The sequence below is a fragment of the Zalophus californianus genome, chromosome 8 (assembly GCF_009762305.2).
Source record: "Zalophus californianus isolate mZalCal1 chromosome 8, mZalCal1.pri.v2, whole genome shotgun sequence".
In the NCBI taxonomy this organism is placed as follows: domain Eukaryota; kingdom Metazoa; phylum Chordata; class Mammalia; order Carnivora; family Otariidae; genus Zalophus; species Zalophus californianus.
Genome location: NC_045602.1, coordinates 1376876 through 1402062, shown reverse-complemented (window position 1 = coordinate 1402062; position 25187 = coordinate 1376876). Strand labels below are relative to the sequence as shown.

Genomic DNA, 25187 nt, shown 5'->3' with positions numbered 1-25187 from the left:
AGAATTGCCCATGGAGGGAGACCTGTAGGAACTCCAGAGTCAGAGTCCCTGTGAGCCTCCCCTGAGGCCCCAGCAGAGCCTGTGCTGGGCTGGAAGGGCCCGCCCAGGCGATTCCCCTCCCGCATGCAAGCTGCTTTCCCCTCACCTGCCCTACCCTGCAAGTTGCCCTGTGAGGAGCATCCTACCCAGTAAGGTCCTTTGCTTTGCTGAGCCCCACCCAAGTTACAAGCAGGAATGCCAGAGAGCTCCTCCCTCCTCCCTCCCTCCTCCCTCTCTCTCTTTCCCTCCCTTCTCCCCTTCCTCCTTCACCCATTCTGGTTCAATCAAATACTAACAGAGTGCTCCTTATATACCGTGGTGTGTGAGAGATTAGCAACACAGTGGTGAGACATAGTCTCTAAAACAAGGACAAATAAGCACCGAAGTAAATGTAAATGTATAACTAATAAAAGCTAATCTTGGCATATAAAATAGTATTCTTGAAATTGCAATTGAAGAACCCAAAGATAAGTTTGAGAAATCTCCATAAGATAGAGAAAACAGGAAAAGAGGTGAAAAAAGATACAAAAGTGAAGATGGATGGAGGGTAAATGTAGACAAGACAAATGCAATTGGAGAAATCCTCCCCTCCCGCACCAAAAAAAAAAAAAAAAAAACAGCAAAGAAATAAAGAGGGAGAAATTAACAAGGAGGGAAGAAAGTTCTTGGGGTCAGCAGGCTTCGGGCTGTGTGGACGCTCTGAGCACTGACCTAGTCCCTGCGAGCCTCTGGGGGGACCTGTGTTGGCCTCCGTGCCTCAGTGATCTCCAGGGCATGACCTGCCTTGGAAGGGCAAGCCCAACAGCGAGGGGCGTTTCCCAAGGGAGCCTCGCTGGGGCCTGAGCATCAACAGACTAGGGGCACAATCCAGGCGGGGGACTGTCCCTCCTGTCCTCAGGCCTCCTGGATGGGCAGGTGGTACCGTGTGGCCCCACAGTGAGTGCTGACACCTGGATCCATGCATCTTTCCTTTCTAGTCCTCCACTCAGACACTGTGAATGCACACTTTCCTAAAGCAAATAAACAGAAATAAACTACGTCTGAGACCTTGATTTCCTAAAATAAATTTCCTAGAGGGAATTTTTGCCACTAACTTTGAATGTTTTAAAAAAAAAAAAAAGCCAGGTTCTAAGACGAGGGAGGGACTCCGGTGCCACATCCCGGCTGCCGGCCGTCCCCGTCCGGGGTGCAGAGGGAGCTCTGGGCCCCTGCAGTGAATTCTGTCCTGAGTGTAGGAAGCCGCCTCCTGGCCGGGTCACAGGAAGATGCAGGGTTCCTGCGGACGATCACTCCACCCCAGTACCGTTCCTGTTCGTTCTTTGTTCTTTTGAAGGGCATGTCTATCGTGGCTTCGCTGTGAACAAAACACAAAACCCACAGCAGAGATGCTTCTTATGTGACGGGGCAGTAAATAGGAATCGCACGTCAGTTTAATTGATGCTAAGAACATGAGTTGAACCATAATTAAGAGTTTGCTTATCGTTCATTAATATATAATTTAATTGTTGAATTTTTAAGTACTATGAGCTGTTTATATGTGTAATTTCTTGATAATAATACTAACATTCAGTTGAATATTAGCTGTTGCAAAATGCTTCTTTATAACTATAATTTAATAAAATAATTTATTTTAAAAAGGCAAACATTTGCCTATGTTACAGTATTAAAACTGAACATGTTGTCAGTACATGGTTTTAATTTTTGTTTTAGTAGATTATGTTGTGCTTTTCTCAGTTATTGAGGTTTCTCTTTTTATTTATTTTTTAGTACATTTAATGATGGCCATGGGGTTTCTATTTTACCCAAACACACTGGGTTTTTTTCTTTATACCCAAAATAAATTATTTTTTCGCATATTTAAGATGTGACTACATTGATCTTAACTTCTCTCTATTGTTTCTTTCACTTTTCTTTGAATTTGTGTAGGAACATCTTACCCACCTTGCTTTATACTGACTCACTGGAGTCCAGCAGAACCGAAAAGCACACCCTCAGTAAATATGGGTTGAGTTAACGGAAGGCATTCATATTAGGGAGGCAGAATTCTGTGCGCTAGCTCTGTGCTGTTCACAACAGCATAGTCATAAATGAGAAACGGAAACTCAGAAATATTATGCAGGTATATAAGTAAGTGTGATGACAAATGTAGTGACAGGAATGTATAAACATACTACCGTTTACAGAGCCCTTCTGGTACACTAGATCCCTTCTGTATATTATCTAATTTAGAGACTGAAAAATTCTAGAAAACAGCGAACTCAGGTCATGAGGTGATAACTGGAGATGATTTAGCAACCCAAATCAGCCTGGTTTCAGATCTTTTAACCATTAAATGTTTGGCCGGTTGGTTGAGTCTCTTGTAAAACCTAACCCAGTCCCTTAGAATCCCCCACACATGTCAGTGGGAGTGTGGGTCTTCCTTGCTTCTAGTTTTCCTTCATTCCTTCCCTCCCTCCCTCCCTCCTTCCTTCCTTCCTCCCCCATTGCTTTTTTCTTTTCTTTTGTCATTTCAGTTAACAAACCCATACTGAGCAGCCACTGGGTGAAGGCAGCTAAGATACAGAAGCAGGTGGAATTGATCCTGCTCCCGAATGACATGCATTCTGGGGGCTTGCGCCGTAAGACCGATGGTGAACTCAGTAAAGTTTCAGGGAAATTATTAAACCCCAAGGAGGAGGTGGGGAGAAGTTCTCTTGTTCTAAGTGGCAAAGTTGGAAAAGACAGCTTCTTTCTCTTTCTGGGAATTGATGATTTTCAATCTTCTGTGGTCTGTATCGTGTTCTTGGCAAGACACACGTGTTCAAACACTTACTCACTGCCTGTGTGGGTGAAGTCATTCCTTGGGAAGATGACGTCTACCCAGAAAGGATTTGCAGCTCAGTCCCCACAGGTCAACAGAGCAGACAGGGCCGGCTGGTTCCCAGATGACAGGAAGGCATTGTGGAGTTCTGAGGAAGATGGCCCCAATGACCCCCTTGGTCTCTTATTTAACTCAACTATCCAGTTGTCTGCTGTTCAAACAAAGCAAGTTGATATAACAGTTTCTTGCTAGACGTGCTGTGTGGCTGTCTGTTGAGCTGGTTAACTGAATTGTTCGTGTTACCTTGTTATCTTGCAAGGGCGCTGGAGGGATTCTGGACCAGAGAACAGGAGTTCTAGAACCTTCTCAGGTCCAGCAGACGGTCTCAGACTACAGAGCCCGCGCCACAGATGGGGCTGGTCCCTGACTGCACCACCTGAGCAAGTCCCCGGGGAGACCCTTTGTCAGAGCCAAAGCAGAGGCCCCAGGTCCTTAGAGCGCTTCTCAGGGGAGCCCTTGTCCGTGGATGGGACAGACGCTGCTTGGTTCCCGGTGGCCGCCCAAGGGTCCCCGTCCACTGCTACAACCTCTCATGTGCTGGTGAAATCATAGGCGCTTTACGCTGTGTTCGTGTTTTGCAGATGGAGAAATGGAGGCACAGGGATATTAAGTGACTTCGCCTCAGTCCCAAGCTGGGGAGAGAACCAGGAAGAGAACATAGAGGGACCCTGACTCCGGGCCGTGTCCTGCCCACGGAGCCACGCTGCCTCCCTTCCTAGGAGAGAAGACGTCCCGCAAGGTACAGTGTGGCCCCTTCACCCTGGTGGCACGTGGTCCACACGGGGCGGGACAGCCCCGTCCACACGTTTGCACTGCTGACTGGGGTTACATGTGGCCTAGACCACCACTGTGAGTAAAGCCTCCTCCTCCCAGGACAGGAGCTGTCACCCCTCCTCGACCCCCCACTTTCCCTCACCCACCATCTTCCCTGCGTGCAGCCTCAGAGTGCGTCTGTTTGCTCCTCCCGCTGCCCCATCCACCCGCCCTCTCCTGCCCTCTGTCTCTCCCCCTCCGAGGGGCAGAGCCACCCCATCCTGGGCTTGACGAAAGAGAGACACTCTCTTTATCCCCAGAAGGTCTTACCTCATGTCCGTCCTTCCGGGGCCTCCCCTCCCTCGCTGCCCATCCACTGGAGTCTGTGGAAAGCGGACTGCTGTCCCAGCTCCCCCAAACTCCTCTCTCAGATCCCACACTGACCTCATGAGCACCAACTCCAGATGTGTTGGGGCGGACGGGGTGTCAAGCACCAGGCAGGCCCACGTCCCAGCATCCATGGATGGAACTTCCGTGGATGGATGGAGAACAGCGGTGTTGCCCACGTTTGACCCCCCGAGGGGGGTCGAGATCGGGACCAATGAACTGCACTCAGAGCTTCCCCCCAAACCCTGTGGTCACAACTCTGCGCACCTTCCTCCCCCACACACCCCTTCTAGAACTTTCTCTCTTGCTTTCTGTCACATGCTGTTGTTTTTTTTTATTATGTTATGTTAGTCACCATACATTACATCATTAGTTTTGATGTGGTGATCCATGATTCATTGTTTGCGTATAACACCCAGTGCTCCGTGCAGAGCGTGCACTTTAACTCTTTAATACGTTAGGTCCCCTTGCCATCGCTTGGATAGTCCCATCATCTTCTGTCGCTGTGTGGTATCCCACACCTGCCCTCTGAGAGCCCTGTCTCATCGGATGGCAGAGTTCTCCCTTGAGGAGGAACCCTGAACTGCACATGGGTGTCGGACAGTGACAGCCTAGTGAGGGCAAAATGACAGTGTCCACACAGCTGGGGCCACGATTCAGCGGGGGCCGGCATGCCCCCACATGGGCAGGGCCATTCTCCTGGGCTGTTACGAGCTCGCACACCCACCTGGGCCCCAGTGGGGACACTGTCTGTATCCTTTCTAGGAAACTGAGACTCAAGGGGCAAAGAGACACAATAAATGGAAGAAGCTACACTTCATGCTTAAGATTCCAAGCCCAAACCCTTCTCCCTAAAATTCATGAACATCTCCCATTGAGCAATTTCTGAAACATTTTAATTTCTGAACATTTCCTGTGGAATTGTGTGCTTCATCTCCCCCTGAACATGGACACGCCTCCCACATAGACATAAGCTTCTTTAATTCTTCTTTATTCTTTTAGCTTTGTTCTCTCCTTAAAAAAAAAGTAAAATGAAATCTTTTTTAGAAAACTTGGATTTTAAAAGTACAAACTTCCAGTTATGCAATAAATAAGTCACAGGGATGAGAAGTAACAGCATAGGGAATATTGTCGAGAGGACAGTAACTTCATGTGGGGACAGACGGTGACTGCTCACCGTGCGAGCCTTTCGTAACATGTGGGAATGTCAGGTCACTGTGTTCTGCACCCGAAACGGTTTTGTATGTCGAGTGTACTTCAACTTAAAAAGAAAAACTGTCTTAGAAAGTTATAAACTAGAAAACCACTAGGATAATTTGAAATACTTATACAATGGACCCTTCTATTAATATTTCTCTAGGTCAAAACATATTTGAATCTTTGAATTTTATTTTTTGTACCACTTTATCAAAATTTATGTTGGGGGAATGCTAAATATAAGTCAAATACAGTCTCAGAGTGAACATAGATCTGCTTATGAATATAGGACATTAATTACTACTTATTAAAAGCTGTTCTTTGGTCACATGTGTGGGGATTTATATCTATCTAAAGGATGGATGTGGTCTCTCATTGCGCAGCCGCCTCGGGGGGTGTGGGGCTGAGCAGGTGTTTACTAGAGAAGGGGGCTGCGCTTGTCGGCTGGCTCACACACGGCACGAGGATGTGGAGCAGACCCCCGCGTGAGGCTGCACACTCCAGCCTGGAGGAGGACGTGGGGACCCGGCTGCACCCCAACAGGGTCCAGGAGGGCCGGGGCCACTGGCATCAGGGTGGTGAGCCACCCGGAAACCACAACCACACGCTAGAGCCCACCAGCTCTTTCCAAGTGACCAGTTGGGTCACCTACATTTTTTTACATATATGGGGGAAATACCACTAGCAAAGGGAAAAACGGGTGAAAGAAAATACCCCCACCAAATAAGGTGGGCACCGAGATTAATACGTTAAATGTACAAGGAGCTACTGCGAATCCATGGGAACATTTTAAAACTAGGCAAAGGGTGAGCATCAGGATTTCCCAGGAGAGAGAAAGCAAGAGGCCCACACGTGGGAAGGCGCTGAACCTCATCTGCGGTCAGGGAAAGAGAACGTGAGCAATGATGGTACATTATGTCACTCGGCAAAAATGAGGCTCCTATGGTCCATTGTCGATCAGCACTTAGAAAAATAGGGATAATCACACATCACTAAAAAGTGCATGGATTTGTACATCTTCCAGAAAAACTGAAAATACCTTCTTAGAAAATTATATTATGGAAATACGCACCAAGATGTATGTGATATTTATTGCACTTCTTTTTAGAGCGGAATAAAACAATTAAATGAAATAAAACACCCTAAATACACGTTAGTCAGGGAACTTACAGGGATGGCTGGATAAATTTTAGGACACACACGACACACCCATCCGAAAAATGAGTTGAAGCCCCCAGCCTTGCCTGGAGGGATAGACACCTATGACTTTTCCTAAGTGAAAGTAGCAACATACAGAAGCTTGTGCAGCACGGAGCCCGCGTGTGTAAACGGTCGACATACAAAGGGGCCTGCTCTGTGTGTTCGTGGTGCTTGAGCAGCAGAGGGAGCGCGGCTCTGGGCGCAGCCACGGCTCTGTGTTGCTCGGCCCCGCGCTGCCCAGCTGATGCGTCTCTGTGTTTCTGCTTCTGACTGATTTCCGATCCAGTAAAGTAGGAGAAACGCAGGAAAAAGAGGCAGACACCGTTGCTCACCGACCGTGAGGGAGGGGGTCAACAGGGAAGCCTCCTGGGCTCTCAAGCTGGCGAGGCCACGAAGGAACTGGGTTGATGGCGTCGCAGCGGACGGTGGGACAGAGGGGGTCCAGCATCTACGGGATCATCCCCGCGACTCAGCCCGAATAGCCAGGGTTTGAACTCGAGCCGCATGCAGGTGGTGGAAAGACGTGGCCGTGAAAACCAGAACGTGAGGAATGATTTGACAGAGGAACGGAGAAAAGACAAAAGTCAAAATGTGACTTTCAGGTTTCCAACTGAAGGCATGATCACTTCATTTGTTCAGTAAATCACGGCAGGTACCGACACTGGGACAAGGTCCCCCCTCTCCAGAGCTTGCCAAACAATGAGGAAGACCTCGTACCGTCAGGCGGACCCACCAGCATGCTCAGCTGACCGGACGACGCCTGGCCCTTCATGCGAACACTCTTCAGTTTTCCCAGAACGCTGGCAAACCTATTTTCTCCTTCAATCTCCAGCATCCCCAGGACCCACGTGGGTGCTATGACCCACACACTTATAATTTAGGGGCTGGGGATGTACCGGGTTAGCTCGCGTCCAAGGTTGTGCAGCTGCAGAGACAAAGGAAGACTCCGGTGCAGGGGGGGAGGGGGGGGGGGGCCAGCGCAGGGGCCCAAGCCTGCCCACGGCTCTGCACTGCCTTCCCGACCCCACACGGTAGCGTTTGAATTTTGGCACTTGGTGTTACAAGTTCTTATCTGTGTGTCTGTCTTCTCAGTGATTTGCCAATTAAGGGTCTTTTATTTACAAGAAACGGCCCATACGTAGAGGAACCAGGGACTAAAGATCTTGGTCTCAGAAACCACTGGCCAGTCTGTAAGTAATCTGTGAGTCTGTAAGCAGCTGCTGTGCAGGAGTGAGGGGCACTACCCAGGTGTCGCCAGGAGGGTGCCGCCGGCTCCTGCAGCAGGGGGGCTCGCCTTGTGCACGCCCCGCAGCAGAGACGGGACAGGACCGGAGGGGCTGCACGCAGCCCGGCGGGAAACTGACGGTGCATGCGTCCCACGGGCTGAGAGTGACGGTTTTATTTCAGATCATTCTTGTCTGGAAAAGCACCACCTGCAAGTCACTAAAATGACCCTCCGCCTATCTTTTTTGAAAATGCATTCCCTACTTGACATTTGTGAACACCCCCTTCCTTTGTAGGAATCTTCCCTTCTAGAAAGTGTTTCGCTATTTTTTTTACTCGTTTTCTTTGTGTAGAACTTCTTTCCGTATTTCCAAGAAAGTTTGCCTAGCATGCGCCTGACTTTTCAGGGAACTGCGATATCTCTGTTCAGCACAACGTGGCCAGTGGTTATCAAGCAACCGTTCTGGGCCAGTGCTGTGCGCGGGGCGCAGGAACACAAGGACCGATGTTGCTCGTTTGCGCCCCAGGCCACCCGCACTGGCCTTATGGGCCGGGTCTCCCCTGCCTGCCGTCCTGGAGCCCTGGGAGCCCCAGAGAGCCAGCCTGGCGTGATGAGCCATTTCCCGGCTTCTCGTTTTCCTGCGTGTCCAGGAAATTAGAGGAGTCTCAAGCCCTGTTGAAAATGGTTAGCTGGATTGAGGGAGAGCAAGAGTCCCAGGTGCACGCATGCGCGCACACACACACATTTTAGGTTTTGTAAATATGACTGGGCTCGTGGCCCTGGGAGTCATTATGGAGTCTCTACTCCGGAGCTGTGCACGGTTGCACTGGTTCCAATACTCAGAGGCCACGAAAGTGTTGATGTTAGGAAAGGTGATGGCAAACACAGAGAGCACAACACCCACCCTGCATCACAAATGATGTGCGTGCCCAGAACTTGGATATCGTGAGCATCTCTGCTCTCCATGCCTTTGGGAAACAGAGGAAAGAAGCCTTTCTCAAACACCAGACGCCGTGCATGGTTCTCCCGTGGAATCACGTTATTGGATCCTCTAGGCTGCCCAGGGAGATACGGAGGAACTTCACAGAAGACAGAACTGTGATCCACAGACGTGACTCTGCCCATCCTCTCACAGTTAGTAAACATGGAGCCAGCCGTCACACCGCCAGCCCCCTACCTCTGAGACGCATGTCCACGGAGACGAGGAGGGACACAGAAGGCCCCGATGTGGCCAGCCCTCCCCTCTGGGCAGTTGGCAGACTTCGGGGACCATGCCGTCTACGGCAGGAGAGGCACACCCACAGACGTTCAGAAGGCCCTCGTGCCGTGTGTGCCCTCCCAACCCCCCCCCCCCGCCCGGGTCAGGCCCCACCGTGGGCCAGCACTGGGGGGACCAGGTGGTGCCCGTGTCTGGAAGCGAGGACAGAAGCTGAAACAAACATGCTAAGACAGGCTGTGATTCCTTTGAAGGCCACCGCAAAGTCTCTGCATACTTTTTGCAGTAACTTGCAGGGAAAACAAGGGGAAATTAAAGAAAAAATGACTCCAAGAAGACGGATGGATGGAAAATTGAGTTATTAAACATGGAGCAAAAGTTCCTGAGCCGGAGACACAGCTGCTGGAGAAGTCAGAGAAGACACAGCCACAGGACCCTGATCCACTGCCATGGAAGCCTCTGCCCATGGCCCAGTCTTGAGAGCCAGGATGGAAAGGGTGCTCTATGGACTTCCATGAGATCCTACCACGTCCATGACTCTCCCAGTCCATGGGCCTTAGATGCTCTGCCTTGCTTTCCTCAGACTCGGGTATCCCCGAGGACAGAGAGCGCTGGACAGGAGCAGGAGAGTTGGACGGCACATGCACGGGGCACACAGCCCTCTCAGCCCACCACAGCGGAGCTACTGCCGCAGATAGAAACAGCACATGCCCAATGGTGGGCCGTGCCATAGCAGGGGACAGGCTGGAAGAGGAAATCAGGTCGTGGCTGCTGCCACATGGCAACATTGCCTCGCTAGCCGGCTGTGCAGTGTTTCCAGATCCTCCTATTTTTCCAGAAAAATCAGAAATCCAGATTTGGATATAAAGTTTCCAGATTTTGGGGTATTAGCTCGATGTGTTGAACACTGAGAGCAGCAGAACAGTTCTGGGACCGGATACTGACTCTCACTCGGGCCATGAGACTTGTGCCCCCCGCCCTAAAATCTGACTCTTGGCACTTTCCTTCCAGAACTTGCTGGCAGGACAAAGTGATGCAGCAATAATCAGAAACACACTCTAATTCCGCAAATCCGATCTTCAATGCAAATGCCGATTTCTATTCTTAGTTTTTCATTTGGGGCCAAAAGAGCAATAGTTATTTTACCAAAAAATAGTTTAGTATTTGAAGGGCACCTGATTTGGCATTTCAACTAAAGGTCTGGCAACAGGCACCCTCCCTGCTCGGCTGTTCCTCACGTGAAAGGAAAGACCACACTGGGGCTGTAAACACGATAGTGAAATAGGGAATAAGCTTCGGCTATGGGTGGTTAGCTCGGAGGGTGAGCTCACAGAGCTGGGCAGCGGCCCCCACTCTCCCTGGGGCACCCCGCGCCGGCGGCCCACGAGCTAAGACGCACTCCGCCCAGCAGGCTCCCTCTGCCTGCCCTGCCGCTCGGCCCCCAGAACCACTGCTCAGGGCTGTCGGGCCTCACCACTCTGGTGATAGAGAATATAAACTGGGAAACAGATTTTTATGGATATAAAATTGCCAGGTCACCCAAATATGAGTGAAATCAAACAGGAGTTATTTTGTTAAAAGCCACTACCTTTATCTTCCTGGAGTCACCTTGAGGCCTTTCAAATTTGGGTTTGTTTCAAATGCTCCACTAGGCCCTGAGCCCCCACAGGGTTATGAGGAAGCATCCTGGGGCCAAGGACACCTGGGGCTCCTGAAAAACCGACTCCCCACCCTCGGAGGTTGTAAAAGTCTTCCCAGAGCTTTCCGCTTCCTGCCGACAAGAAGTCCCGTGAGCGCATGCAACCTCACAAGGCAGTGGCCCCAGCCCCCGTGTGCAGTCCAGTGAGCACGCACACAGTCCTCCCGTGGCTGTGGCACTGCCCCCAGTGCCCCACACACTTACAGAAAAGCAGAAGCGTCTCCTGCCTGCATGGGGGGCAGATATTTCTCTGCTCAGCTCTTTATTTGTATTGCAGAAGTTTTAAAACTGTAATCAAATTATTAATAAATAGTAGTTAAAACAATGGAGCTGATCAAACGAATCATTAGCTCCCTGTAATTCCTTCCTTCATTAATTCACTCCTTTTACCGAAACGTATACATGCCTGCTGTAAAAGCCTGCGAACCTTTCTGCCACGTGTCCACGTGCCTCAAGGGTAAGACCTGTTCTTTCTCGCCTGTCTTCTTCATCTACTTTCGGAGGGCTGGGGGTGGACTGAACTTCATCAGGCTGTTCTCTGGCCTCTGTCAGGCCGAGCCCTGTCCCCCCAACACACGGGCAGGTCTTGGGCTCAAGAGATGAGGTTCATCCATGATCCTCAGGGGTCGGCACAGGGCCCTCTTGTGCAGGTGCCCAAATTCACAGCATCCCCTGCACCTTGCTCTCAGAATTCCCATGTCAAGATGACACATTTCCCCTCAAGGGATCCTATTCTAGGACATTGTTATTGCCGACCACCATTGCAATGATTGCGAGTTTCTTAGGATCGTGTTTAGGATTTGTTGCATTACTTTTATTTTTTTATTATTTTTAAAGACTTATTTATTTCAGAGAGAGGAGAGAGAGAAAGCGAGAGTGGGGGAGGGGCAGAGGGAGAGGGAGAGACGATCTCAAGCAGACTCCCGGCCGAGCACGGTCACGACCCCGAGGTCAGAACCTGAGCCAAAATCAAGAGTCAGACACTCCACCGACTGCGCCATGCAGGCACCCCTGTTGCGTTATTTTTCAAGTGGGAAGTCCCAAACCAGGTGCAGAAGTGGATTGAGGGTTTGGCCTATGCTGCTTAGGAGGATTTCCTTCCAGGGTTCCCTGATACTGTGTGTGGGTGACAGTTTTGAGCCCCGAGAGCAAGTGTCCATCCCACATTTCCAAGGCTGCTCTGATTTCAGCTGTCCTATCTAGATGTGCCAGAAAAGTCCCTAGATGTCCCAGAGGGTCCAGAAATTTGGCTTTGAAGCCTTGCCTCCGGCACTGCTCTTGCCCTTCTAGGAGACAGCACAAGTGTTGTTTGTGAGGCCACAAATCTATACTTTTTCTTTGAAAACGTGGCCCCACCCCCAAAGCACTCAAGCCGTGTCCACCTCCGTGGCCAGGGCATGCCCAGCATGTGGTCGTGAGGAGGAGTCTCCCAGGGTTGTCTCAAGACCAGAGCCAAACACGGGCCGTCATCGACTCACCTGCTTGCCCCCCGGGTTCCACGTTTTCCCGCCCCACAGCTGAGTGTTGGCCCCAACTGCTGCCACTCAGAGCCTCCGTCCGGGGAACAACCGGCAGAGAGGCCAGCGCTGGGGACAGGGGTCCAGGGACAGTCTGACACTTTACGATCAAAACCTGACATTGCACATGAACTCTCTACCTTTTTAGGCCTGATATCAGGCAATCCACAGACAAAGCCAAGCTGCTCTTCCTGCTCCGTTCCCGGGATGGTCAGGTTTTATGGAGCCATGTTTTTTTAATGACTTTCTGAATTTTTTTTATGCCACCTACTTAAGCTTATTGACAAGTTCACAGCATAATTAGCCCCCAGATCTTCTCCTTCAAATGAACTTCAGTTATATGCTCGTTTCTGCAATATCCCGCGTTCCCTCCATGGGTGACAAGTGTGTGGCGCGGGTCCCGCGGAGGTGGGCTCCCTGCTGGGTCACCGGGCCACACTCTGTGCCGTGGGCCCAGGCCGAGGCTGCTTAGCTGAGTCTGCATTTTCTCCTTTGCTCAGATAATTCCTGTTTCTCATTTCCTCTCTCTTGCCCCTGTTGGCGCCAAGCTTCAGCTCACCGAGCACACGCATATGCGAGGCAATCCGGTGATGAGGCCGCAGGACCAGGGCCCGGGCCTCCTTCTGCTGAGGTTGGCTTCACTGGCTACCAGTCCTCACTGAGAAAGGTTAGGAAGGAAAAGGAGAAGAAGGAGCAGACAAGTCCAGGCTTTGCCACCTGTTTTATGCGCCTCGTCTTTCCTCATTTCCAAACTGTGAGGTTGGATACCCAACACTGAAACGGTCACAAACCATGGCGCATGACCCGTCCATCTCTCCTAACTCTGCAACTTCCTAACAATATGCCATCCTGTCACTTAATGTAAACATTGGACAGAAATCCTAAAATTTAATGTATTTGCACTACATTAAATTCACTAAAAATCACTTTGTCATGTTGGGGGGAAAAGTTTTTAATTGCTATAGTACTTATTCTAAACGCAGTTCAAGGAGGACAACCACATAGAATGTCTGGTTCTTGCCGATCTTCACAGATGGGTTTTTATGAGCTGAGACTTCCTTGAGTCTGGGTGGGGACATGGAGGCGGCGGTGTGCGTCATGAGAGGGTGGGCATGGAGGGCCAGGCCTCGGTGACCCAGGGGACGGTAGCTCACGGGAATAAGAGCACCGGGAAAAACATGGGCACGTGGTTTGATCTGCGCTCTTGATTTGGCCAGACGCTCTAGCTTCTCTTCATTATTCCTTGCCCAGACTTCCTCCGAGTCGCACCACTTAGTCAATGAACTTCACTTCCTGCTCACGCACAGCACAGTCCTCCTGATGGTGCTAATGAGCAGTGAAAGAACCGGATGCTGAGCAGCAGGAGGTGAAAGATAGGGTCTGGCTAATTGACAGAATGGGTAATTGCTTCCTGAATAATTGAGGGGCAGCTCTGGGGGAGAGAGCTCAGGGCTCAGCTGTGTCCAGTCCGAGCTCTGTACCAGGGAGACCCCGTCTCTCCCACCCTGGTCCCACCGGAAGGAGCAGGCTGCTGGTGTGCAGAGTGCAGGGTGACCGTCAGTGGGCTCCCGCTGAGCTGGGACCCCCCGGTGCCCCTCCCCGGGGCTCGCTGCTGTGGCCTGAAGAGCTGTTCGCTGCCGGAAAGCAGCTTCCAAGAGCTGACGGGACTGTAACGAACCTCTGAGTTTTTGATTAGTTAATATTCTGTAATCTTCATGAGGCCTCAACCTGAAGAAAGTGTGCACTTTGGGGGAAGTGGGAGGACAGAGGGAAAATTATAAACTCAGTCCTGATTCTAAGTGTAAACAAAGTATTATAAAATAATTAGCTCACTCTCTCTTCAATAAGTCAGTTTGGTAACTTCTGTTGGTTCTAAAGTAAATGTCTTACATTTGAGACTTTTCTTTAAGTATAAAAGATTTAAGGTTCCTAAAAGAAACCTCTCATTATTCTAAATGGAAGCACTGGACTTACAAATAAAAGCATTCGTGCTAAGGTGGGCGTGAGGGTATGTTTGCTAAATGTGAATTACTGGCGAAGGGGTCGGAACCTGAGCCATGACAGCGGGATTCACGGTCTCTGGCCCCAGGGAAGAGCGAACTCGTACTCACCGTCATGGTGTCGTCCAGTGGAGCTCCTGCCACCGGTCTCAGGGCCCCAGAGGAAGAGACTCCGAAGCACAGTTCCCGGGGAGCTTCCAAGGGCGGCCGCCAGGGGAGGGAAAGCTGCAGGACAGCAGAAGCCTGATTTTGGGGGTGGCTGGCGGGCCCGGGGCCCCCGAAGAGGCAGTTGTGTGGACGAGCGCATGCTGTCAGGTGGTCTTGGACCATAAGCTTGTGAGTGTAAACGTCAGAGATGGAAGCGCTGCTCAAGCAGTGCTTGAGTTTTGGGTGATGACTTTTACACTTTCTGCTTCATCTGAACTTGCTGGCATTCGCGCAGCTCGAAACATCAGAGTCAACGCAAAATTTAAAACAGTTTTGAGCTCTTTGGTTTTGGGGTTCATTCTCAGGAGAAAGAAAAGTGAACCCCCATTTGCTTAGTGTCTCCTGTACGTTGGGTGCTTTGCGGGACTGTTTTATACATTACAAGGAACCGACACAGAGAGAGCAGAACCCATTCTAGAGCCTGAAAGTCCACGCAGGATGAGCCCAGAACAAAGAAGAATAGGGCTGGAATGGCCCCCCAGCCGACCCGGGTCTGGTGGGAATTGAACGCACAGCAGGAAGGGTATTGCAGGGTGCTGGGGAAAGAGTTCTGTATTTAATGAGTGATCAGTGGCAGAAGTAACTGTATCTGGAAGGAAGTAAGATTGTCCTTCTAGATGTAAAAAGATGGTTTAAAAATTTAAACATAAAAAATAAAATAAGTCTTATACAACCATATGAGCAATTAGCTAATGAGGCCAAGTTTTTCAATTTAATACCCAGAGAGGAGTGGCAGCCTCAGCGCCCCCTTGGTGACAAGTTTGGTCCTGAGTTACAGCCGGAGATGGGGGATTCTAAAGGCAGGTTTGCCGTCAGAGGCTGTGGCAGCAGCCTGTGGTGCTCCTGGAAGGGACCGAGTGGCCTGCACTGTGAACCCCTGAGCCCTGCCCCTCCTCGAGGCCCTGGTCTGCACCCCAGGCCTGCAAACCCCAGGGTCTTTGCACAGCCCCTTCCCTCTGCCTGGAACACGCCCCCCCCCACTTTTAACCTCAGACCTGCAATTAACCTTGAAAAATCAGCTCAAACTCCCTCCCCCCAGGAAGCCCCACTTTCTCTCCCAGGATGGGTTAGACGCAGCGCATCCAAGCCCCGCCTGCCCCAGTGAGAACAGTTCTCTAGTGATCTCCTCTGGCACCCCATTAGCACTCAGTGTTGAATTCCTTAAAGAATAGGATTTCACCCCATTATCTCTGCACCCCTGGTCCCATGACAGGTACGCAGCATGGCAGGATGGGACACGGTCTGTTTCCCATCACTTTCCTGAACGCTAGCACACGTTTGCCTCATGTCACGTGGGCCTGATCTGCTTTGCTACAATTTTACAGTGTTTGGAAAATTTTCCCACGTGGAGTAGTGATTTCGGAGCATCGACGTGTTATCCGGAGGTGCTGTGGCCTTATTCTGCAGATCCACAAACCGTGCCTGCACTGGGGGATTCCAGCCCCGAGCCTGGCTGTGCTAAAATAGCAGAGGAGGGCCAGGTGCCCAAAAGAGGGGCAAACAAGCCGCTGCGTCATGCTCCTTTTCCCTGAAACGTTTCTTGAGTTCTTCCTCCATCTGTCTTCCCTGGACGGAGTGAGCTGCCGTCTCCATGGAGGCCGGCACAGCGCTCCTTCTCAGACAGCCCATCTCTGCCTCCCCTCCCCACCTGCACCTGCTCTCAAACTGCCGCTAAATTAATTTTTTCTGAAATACACTTGTGAGGCCCCTCCCCAGCCCACATGCTCCAGAACACCTGCTGGGTCAACAGGGGCCCCTCCCGGGTCTGCCAGGCGCTCAGAGCACCCTGCCCCACGCTCCCCGTGGCCTCAGCCCTGCACTGCGCATCAAGCCTGCCTCTCCTGGTCTGTGCCAACCCCCTGACCTGCCCGCTTCCCGGAAAACAGACCCCCTCACTCGTTCGCGCAACAGCTTCCAGTGTCTCCACACAAGCTAAAACACAATCTTCCCTTTTTCAACAGACAGTTCTGAAATCCCACAATTTTCCCGATGAAGTCTTTCCTCAGTGACCCACCTCACACTAACTCCTCCTTTCCTCAAATTCCTGTTTTATTGAATCTGGCACAATCCTAGGTCTGCACACACATCTCCCATTAAAAGATATTAAGCTCATTAAATGAACTGTGGTTTTTATTATATGTATTTTTTCCTTTGCTGCTGCCAGACTCAGCAAACAGTATTAATAAATAATCAGCTGGTGGTCAGTTGTCAGGAACACTCCATCGGGGGCTGCCGGTTTAACGCAGGGACACGTCAGTGTTGCCTCTGTGCAGGATGGCGCCTTATGAGCAGTTCGTTGTTAGAGCAGATCTGCCCATTCTCTGCTTCACGTGAGTCTGACAGAGCCCCGTGCATCTCACGACCCTTCTGCACCCCATCATGTCCTCCTCATCCTAACCTGTGGGGGAAGTGAACTGGGCACGGAGGACATTTTGGGGTGCCCCAGTCTTCTGCCTTGGGGTACCTGGGCCAGGAAAGGGCATCACAGATGGCGGTGAAATGTCCTGTCTTGTGACTGGGGGATTTCACCCTTACGGCTCTTCTCTCAGCAGCCCCGCTGTTGTGTCGAGTGAAGGTATCCTACTGGGCAGCTTTGCCGTGTGTACGTTACACATACGTGTGGAAGTATTGGGTGAGCCAGCACGCTGTCTCCATGTTCCCCTGTTCAGCAGTGGTCCCTCGGCTTAAAGATGATGCATAAGCCAGGTGGCTTGGTTTCAGGGCCCTGGACCAACAATTCTACTTGGATGACCTTGGGCAAGTCACATCTATAAAATGGCTGTAACAAAGATACCTTTCTTACAAAATCGTCATGAGGACCGGACAAGGTAATATAGGAAAATGCTTTGCAATCTCCAGTGTGAGATGCGTCCGTTACTATGGGCAGAGGGCCTGTATCCCCAGGATGCATAACATGACAACTTAGAACAAAGTGGGCAGCGATTGTATCTGCACCTAAATGACACAGAGTCAGCCCCCAAGTTAAACACGTCCTCCTTCTGCACCCACCTCCTCTTCTCTTAACGATGTGATCGGGTTACACTTTCGGTTCCCGACTACATGTATGTACCTGCTTGCACACGTAACATCTATCTCTTATGTTCTTGGTACAAATTAGGCAGCTCAGAATTAACCCAGATATATCCTGATCCGTCTTTGAAAAGGGTGAACAGTCTGCCCCTGAAACTTCGTCAGTCTGCCCCGTTAACCAAGGGCGGGGCCTCCCGATGATGCGTTCCCTGCAAGGTCGAGGTCTGCTTTGATTTTTTTAAGTAACACAGTTAGATTGCCTGATGCTCTCCTCCCCACGCGCCTTCCAGAGGGCTCCCCCATAGCCACTCAAATGCTGGGGCTCAGGGGCATGCATGGCTGGCCTTCGCAGGCCGGAGCCGCACACTGACCGCCTGCTCATCTATCCACAGATGGAGGTGGACGCCGAGGAGAAGCGCCATCGTACACGGTCCAAAGGGGTTCGAGGTACGTCCACGCATCCCCAAGCCCCTGGAAGCCCTGCTCAGGGCCCCCTTCGTCCTGCGGAGCTGTGTGCACCGTCCGTTCAGACCCCTGTTCTGACACCACACTCTCGATAGCATTCTGTGGGAGAGGGGATGTGTGATAGATGATAAATTTCTATCTGTTTTCCATCTCTCTGCAGTTCCCGTGGAACCAGCCATACAAGAGCTCTTCAGGTCAGTGCTCTGCGGGCAAAATGTATCCCCATTAGCAATTTAGAAAATCCATGCCTTTTAATGGGCAGACGGCACGCTCGGGCTCACTGGCGGCTTGCTCCTGCCGGACTGCTCTGATGGGATACCTGCTAATAAAAAGCAGCTCTAATAGTTCCCCTCCTTCTCTCTGTCTGTCTGTGTACCCTCCCACCCAGTGCTCCCGAAGTGCTCCCCACCCCGAGCAGCGCGCTCGCCCCCACCCCCAGCAGCGCACTTGCCCACCCCCCAGCAGTGTCATCATCCCCCCCCCAGCAGCTCGGCCCCCGTGTAATTACCTCTTTCTCTTTGCAGTTGTCCCACACCTGGCTGTGACGGCAGTGGTCATGTCAGTGGCAAATATGCAAGACACAGAAGGTAACAACTGCCTCTTTCATAATGTATGGTATACACTGGCTTGTCTAGGGTCCAGACCAAAGGGTGACGATGAGTGGGGGGTGTTCTTGGAAAACAGTGAGTGTTGCCTTTTCCTCCTCTCTCTGATGTGAACTCAGCCTTTGGTTTCACGTGCAGGGTCTCCAGGCAGAATTCACGATAACACATAAGATAACACAAATTAAGACCAGCCTTAAACTCATTTTCCCACACACACAGCAGCGTGCTAAGAACCTCCCTCTGCTTCACTGAGACGGCCTGCTGGTCCTTGGCCCTTTGCTCATTCTGGTAGCTGCAGGATGGTGGTAAGTCACGGAGGGTAAATGAGAGTATGACCGTCTTGATCTTCCTGCAGGAACTCAGCTTCTGTGATTGGGAAGGGAAGCCCAAGCTGGTACCTGGGCAGCTGCAGGGGAAGGTCCTGGCAGGAGATTAATATCCAGGACAGATCACACTAATGAGGCTTTGAGGCTTAAATGATTATATCATTCCTGTAAATACTGAGGTTTGGGTCCATAACAGAGGTAGGTGTGGAAAACATCTACGAGATCAGGTGGCTAGGTAATTATGGCTAAAAATGCATCACAGCAGAATTATATCACACACACTTCAGGCCAAGAGTCATGAAGAGATCGATCTTTAGATTTACTTTTCCATAAGGAATTTCTTCCCTGTGATATTAAGGCAGCTGTACCTTTCAATGAAAGATGTTGGGTATGAGGAGTTAGAGATGTTTACAGGCTTTGTAATAAATTTTTAGCTAATTTTTCACAAATTAGGTTACTGGGTCTAAGGTCATTCATCCTAACAAGCCATCAAGAACCAAGCCCACGTAATGAAAGCTCAGATGCTCAAGCAGGTGTGCCGGCCGCACCTCGGGGTGACCTTCCTTCACTGCCTGATGTTTTATTTCCTTTTCAGCTGAACATTAATTTATGGGTGAAATCAAACAATTATTTTGATTGTCCTTCAGTAAAATCAAGGGAAAAATTATAAATTACTCCCCAAGTCCCCATGCTAGCATTTGAGGAGACAGGGAATTTTTAATGAGCATCCATGATGAAATGGCTATCAGACTTCTGTTACATACCAAAGGAGTGACAGGTCGGTTTTTAAGGGAATTTTGTAATTGAAACATTAATTTATCCTATTATCATTGCTCTTGTATATTATAGTAAATTACCGAACATGTAAGTTAAATAATTAGTTTCTTTAAAGTATTTATGTTATTTTATAAAGGTATATGCATGTAAATCCTTAATCTAAAAATTTTTAAAACCATGTTGCTTATATTTTCAGTGAAAAACAAGTTAGCAGACCGAGAACGAAATCAAGTTTTTCCCTTAATCATCTCTTGATTAGTCAGTAGTTGAACTTTATCATCCTGTTACTTTTTTGGCTAAAAAGTTTGGATTAGATGTCATCTAGACATAATTTGATAATCACAGTTTTTCAGGAAAAACCATGAAGTTTTCAAAGAATCACTCAAAGCACATTCTTACCCAAGGTGCATCCCATTCGGCTGCGAGGTCTCCCTGTGAGATCTCCATCCCCGTGTAAACAGTAACTGAGGCTTAGCTTGGGAATGGCTTGAAGATGGCCAGGCTTCATTTTCCTTTGAGACATAATGCTGGTGTGAGCACAGAACCCCACCCCAGATCTTACAGGAGTGAAGAAGGTGGCATGTTAGAGAAGATTCACAGGAACAGCTAATTTAGACAATTTTTCAACACATGGTTTAATTTAATTTAAAATAATATCGTAAGTTTTGCCATGCACCATAATCTATGTAATTATTAGAACTCTTAGTATTTTAGTAGAAATAGTCCATGTGGTGGCCGTGGATGAAGAGCGATTTTCCAGGAAGGGACACAGGTTCTGATTTCCTTGGCGCCACTAGCCAACTGAGGGGGGGCGGAGTTTGGACAAATTATTTACATTTACGGACTTCTATTTCCTTGGTTTAAAGAATGAGATGCTTACAGACTTGTTATGTAAAACCAATAACCACTCAAAACTTATGTCACCTATGTGCCAGTTCTCAAGAGGAGTGTAGTGCAGCATCAAGTGAAGCTTTCTGAGTTTTATTTTTGATGTCTCTATAGTATCAATACTTTTCTGTTGAGTATGGTTGACGCACTATGTTAGATTAGTCTCAGGTTTACAACATGATGATTTGACAACTCTACGTTGTGCCGTGATCGTCACGAGTGTGGTCCCCACCCATCCCTACACGACACGGTTACAGTAGCATTGGCTGTGTCCCCTGTGCATCCCCCTGACTTATTCATCCCCTCACCGGAGGCCTGTACCTCCCACTCCCTGTCACCCGTTTTGCCCTCCCTCTCCCCTCTGGCAACCGTCAGTTTGTTCTCTGTCTTTATGGGTCCGTTTCCGCTTTTTGTTTGTTTGTTCATTTGTTTTGTTTTTTTAGATTCCACATATGAGTAAAATCGTATGGTATTTGTCTTTCTCTGACTGACTTATTTCACTTAGCATAATACCTTCTAGAGCCTTCTAGTGTTGCAAATGGCAAGATCTCATTCATTTCTGATGGCTGAGTAATATTCCATTGTACATATATGCCACATCTTCTTTATCCGTCCATCAGTCAGTGGACACTTGGGCTGCTTCCATATCTTGGCTACTGTAGATAATGCTGCCATAAACAGGGATGCATGTATCCCTTCAAATTAGTGTTTCTGTCTTCTTCGGGTAAATACCTAGTAGTGCAATTGCTGGGTCATAGGGTAGCTCTATTTTTAACTTTTTGAGGAACCTCCATACTGTTTTCTAAAGTGGTGGCACCAGCTTGCATTCCCACCAACAGTGCATGAGGGCTCCTTTTTCTCCGCATCCTCACCGACACCTGTTGCTTCTTGTCTTTTTGATTCTAGCCATTCTGACAGGTGTGAGGTGACAGCTCATAGTGGTTTTTGATCTGCATTTCCCTGATGATTATATATTACCAGTAATTTTTAACTAAGGGATGACATTTGAATTTCTCAAACTGAAAAGTTGCTTCTTGTAGTAGATCAGACTCATGTATACATTAACATCTTATGACTGGTGCTATTGCAAATCTGTATGATTTCAGTTATTTTTGGCTTTAAAAGATTTCCTGCTTCCAAAGTTTCTCCTCTCTCACAGCTATTTATGCACATAAATACCTGCACACACCCCACAACACAAGTGTGACATTGACCTCTACTGCTTTGTCCCTGCTGAGACTCAGCCTCTTCCGATATGACAAGAGTGGCAACCTGAGTCTTGGTTTTGATGAAATTACCCATCCTTTTGGTCTTTCAGCAATAAAATGTTCAGTGAATATAGTCCTCTTAGGGATATAACTTCATTTTATTCATATATCATGTTAGTTCATAGCCAAGTAAAAGGGTGTTTTAGTATGTGGACAGATCCATTTATCTGAACATACAAAAAGTAATTTGAGGCAAATGGGGGGAATTTATAATGTAAATTTTTAAAAAATTTTTAAGACATTTGATACCAAGTGATAAAATGATGCCTACCAGCTAAACTTTATTTTTAGCATAGGAAAATGAAGAAATCAAAATCAAGTATACCTTCCCTATTCCAGACTGTCACTTTGTGGGGCACCGACCCCCAATGGCTGGTCACGCCACCTCAGTGATGTTTTCTCAGTGTGTTAGAGGTAGGGCTGTGGGTCTGTAAGAAACTAGGACTGAGGTTAGAGGAGAATCAACCACCGGATAATACCTGTGAAAGGAAACAATACTGTGAAAAAGGAATTTGCAATTTAAGATCCTGGTACAACATTTGAAGGTGTAGAGCTAATGTTATAATACTTCTTTTATTAGATGGTCCACCTTACTTCAAAAATCTTGTGCTTAAAGAAAAGATAATCTGTTCCTGGGTATTTATTTGTGTTCGTAGTTCATGAACAATTTGAGGTAGTTGATAAACACATGTACAACTGCACAATTAAAAGTTGAATCACAGAGTAAATTAGGAAAAACACAAGGGAAATAGAAACATAATTTTACCTGAAACCCAGGATATATCAGAGGTTTAGATATAGTCTGATATTGTGTTCTGAGTTTTCTGGCAGCCAAGGAAAAAATGAGAAAAATGAATGATGGTTTCTGTTATCTGATAGAGGTGTTCCATCAGTTTCTCAACACTGATGATAAATACGTTCGCACCCCCATATACGGACCAGCAGGGATCCAAGGTCACTCACCATTCTGTGCGCTGGAACGACCAGGCCTCTCATGCAGCTAATCAGTATAACAAACACTTATCCTCAGAAACGTTGTTAGTATCTAGACACATGAATCTGACTTCTCTTCTTCCCACCTGAGGTTTTATGTTATTGGCATATAAGTATGACAAAAACACCGTGGACTTTGCAATCAGGGCCAGAAATAATTCTCCTGTTATGAACCAAAGTACTAACGCAGTCTATTCTGTATGTGGGGAGTATGACCTCTTCCTCTGGACCCGTGGTCACATGGCCTTGCACATGGCCCAGGGAATTCTGCTCCTCTGAGTGCATGCAACTTTTCTTGCCGTACTTGTGGGTAGCTAGAGACATTCTTATATCTCGAACGTGGGTCCAACTACAGGGCTTCCTTTGCAGATGGGAAAACTCACTCTTGGTCATCCTAAGGGGGTTTTCCAAAGTCTTAGCCGCCTGAGTTCAGGAACAGGAGCTTCCTGAGCTCCCTCGGCTCTCCTCCCAACCATGTCCTCTCCTAGAGCACAAGCACTGTGACCTGTTAGCGTTGATGATACCCATGGGTGTAAAGCAAGTAGCTGCCCACACGTCCGCAGCTATTCCTACAGTGGGTAGGTGGCAGGAGAAAATGGAATGCCTGGAAGGCACACACTTGGAATTCAAGAAGTTGCTGGCCTGTGGCTCTGTTGGCAAGGAAGGGTCCGGGCCAGGTGGAGAGCGTGTAGACCCAGCCTAAAGCCCGTGGTGCGGTGTGAGCGACGCCGCAGGGCAGGGCATCCGTGGGTGCTGAGCCAGACCCCCAAGCTGGGGGGAGTGCCACAGGCTAGGCCGTGAGGCCACAGGATTTTCTGGGGACGTGCCCCAAATCAAGGATGGAGATCTTGAGGAAGGGTGGAGACACAGTGACAGGAAGCCCCACGTATCACTCTTTATCTAAAATCATTTTAGCAGTTCAACTAGCTGATATAAAGAGATGTCGTTATTAATCCAGAGCATTGCATGAACTAAGATATGAGCAAAATGCCAAATGTCAAAGCATTGTTTGTGTCAAAGACAAAGTAAATCAATGTTTAGAAAGGGGTAGATCTCTATAAAGTAAATTTATCCCCAAAATAGTAGCCAGTTTACTGTTCTTAAAGTTTAAAAATTTTTCCCAATACCAATTAGAAATAGGAATAATAAAAATTTATTAATATCTATTACAGCGTTAATACTAAACCATGTATAGGAGTTTGGATTTTAGCCTGTTTTATAATAGCTATACACGTACTGGAACATTTGAAATTATTGGATTTGCTTACTTCTTTCTGAATAGTGATTTTTGCATAAGCCTCTACTGGGAGAAAGAGAGAGAGAGAGATGGAGGAAGTCCTTAACATAGATTCATTCTTCACTCATCTGTTTTGTCATCCCTCCGGATTTATTTCTGAAATTTAATGGATTTCATTTATATTTACCCTTCACTTCAGTTTTTGAAATTACGTGTTTGTTGAGCAAAAGGTTCTGATGGAAGTTTGACCTGAAATTTAGCTTCAGAATCTTGCCCGCTCAACAAGCACCCAAAAGCCAGGTGATGGGTTTTGGTATTCTATTTAAATCCTCCCAATTTAGAAAATCCAGAGTCAAATCAATTGATCTTGAAACTTTCAAATTAAAAGCTCCAAATGGTAGCTTTTCTTTTTTATTAGAAAATTATTGGATTCTCTTTGGCTTATTGTACACATTCCTTATTCAGATTTTCCCCCATTTCATATACCTTTGCACTCACCAGTGTGACTGTCATGGCGGCAGCCGGGGGTGAATAATTGCCTGTCTTCACGGGAGCTTGTTCTGGAGCTGAAGTCGAGGGCTTGCTTCCTGATGTATGCATGCCTCATTTGGATTCTGCCAACAGCCCAGGGGCTGTATTATTCATGCCTTGACAGAGAGCACTCACTAAAAGCCTTGGAACAGAGCCAGGTACTGGCGAGAGATAGTGGAGCATTGCAACGTGCAACTGAGAGGAGCATCTATAATCCAAAAAAAAAAAAAAAAAAAAAGGAAAAAGAAGAAGAAACAGGGAGGAAGGCAGAGAAACAGGGATCCCTGTACCTCCCTTTTACCAGTTTTATATTGATAGAAATTTCATTTGCATTAAAATAAAGTACCCTAAAATAATTGCATTTTTTCCTAACTACGCTTGAAAGTTTAACACAATTTTCCACATTTAATTGCAAAGCTGATTTTAATTAGTAAGGCCCTGCATGTGAAAAATGAAGATTCGCTTGGGTGCGTGGAACACACTGCAGTGTTTGCTGGATGCTCTAATTAATGTATGGCTGATGTACAACCGGGTGCACTGTGGGATGTTTATGAAAAATTCTGTGCACGAAGCCACTCAGCCGGTCTATCTGTGTTTTACTTCATGAACCCACAAGAATAAATAACTCCCCCCTTGTTCTTTATGAGACATCATTGTGCCTGCCATCACCCCATCCGTGAACTTTATGGCATGCCTGTCCTTTCTACTATTTGTCACTGGCATTATAAATCAGAAGTTTGGGGATATATATTTTAACATCAATTTGA

At 48.3% G+C, this 25187-nt stretch overlaps 1 protein-coding gene across 16 annotated transcripts in view; it reads left to right on the top strand.

Annotated features, from left to right (window-relative positions):
- MYT1L (myelin transcription factor 1 like) overlaps nt 1–25187 on the top strand; it is a 419036-nt gene that overhangs the window by 262078 nt on the left and 131771 nt on the right. For all 16 annotated transcript variants that reach the window (XM_027623405.2, XM_027623404.2, XM_027623410.2 and 13 more), the window contains 4 exons: nt 3481–3638; nt 17723–17777; nt 17956–17989; nt 18320–18382. In XM_027623405.2, the coding sequence (XP_027479206.1) occupies nt 17723–17777; nt 17956–17989; nt 18320–18382 (152 nt within the window). In that variant the 5' untranslated portion in view covers nt 3481–3638. The remainder of the gene's footprint in view (nt 1–3480; nt 3639–17722; nt 17778–17955; nt 17990–18319; nt 18383–25187) is intronic.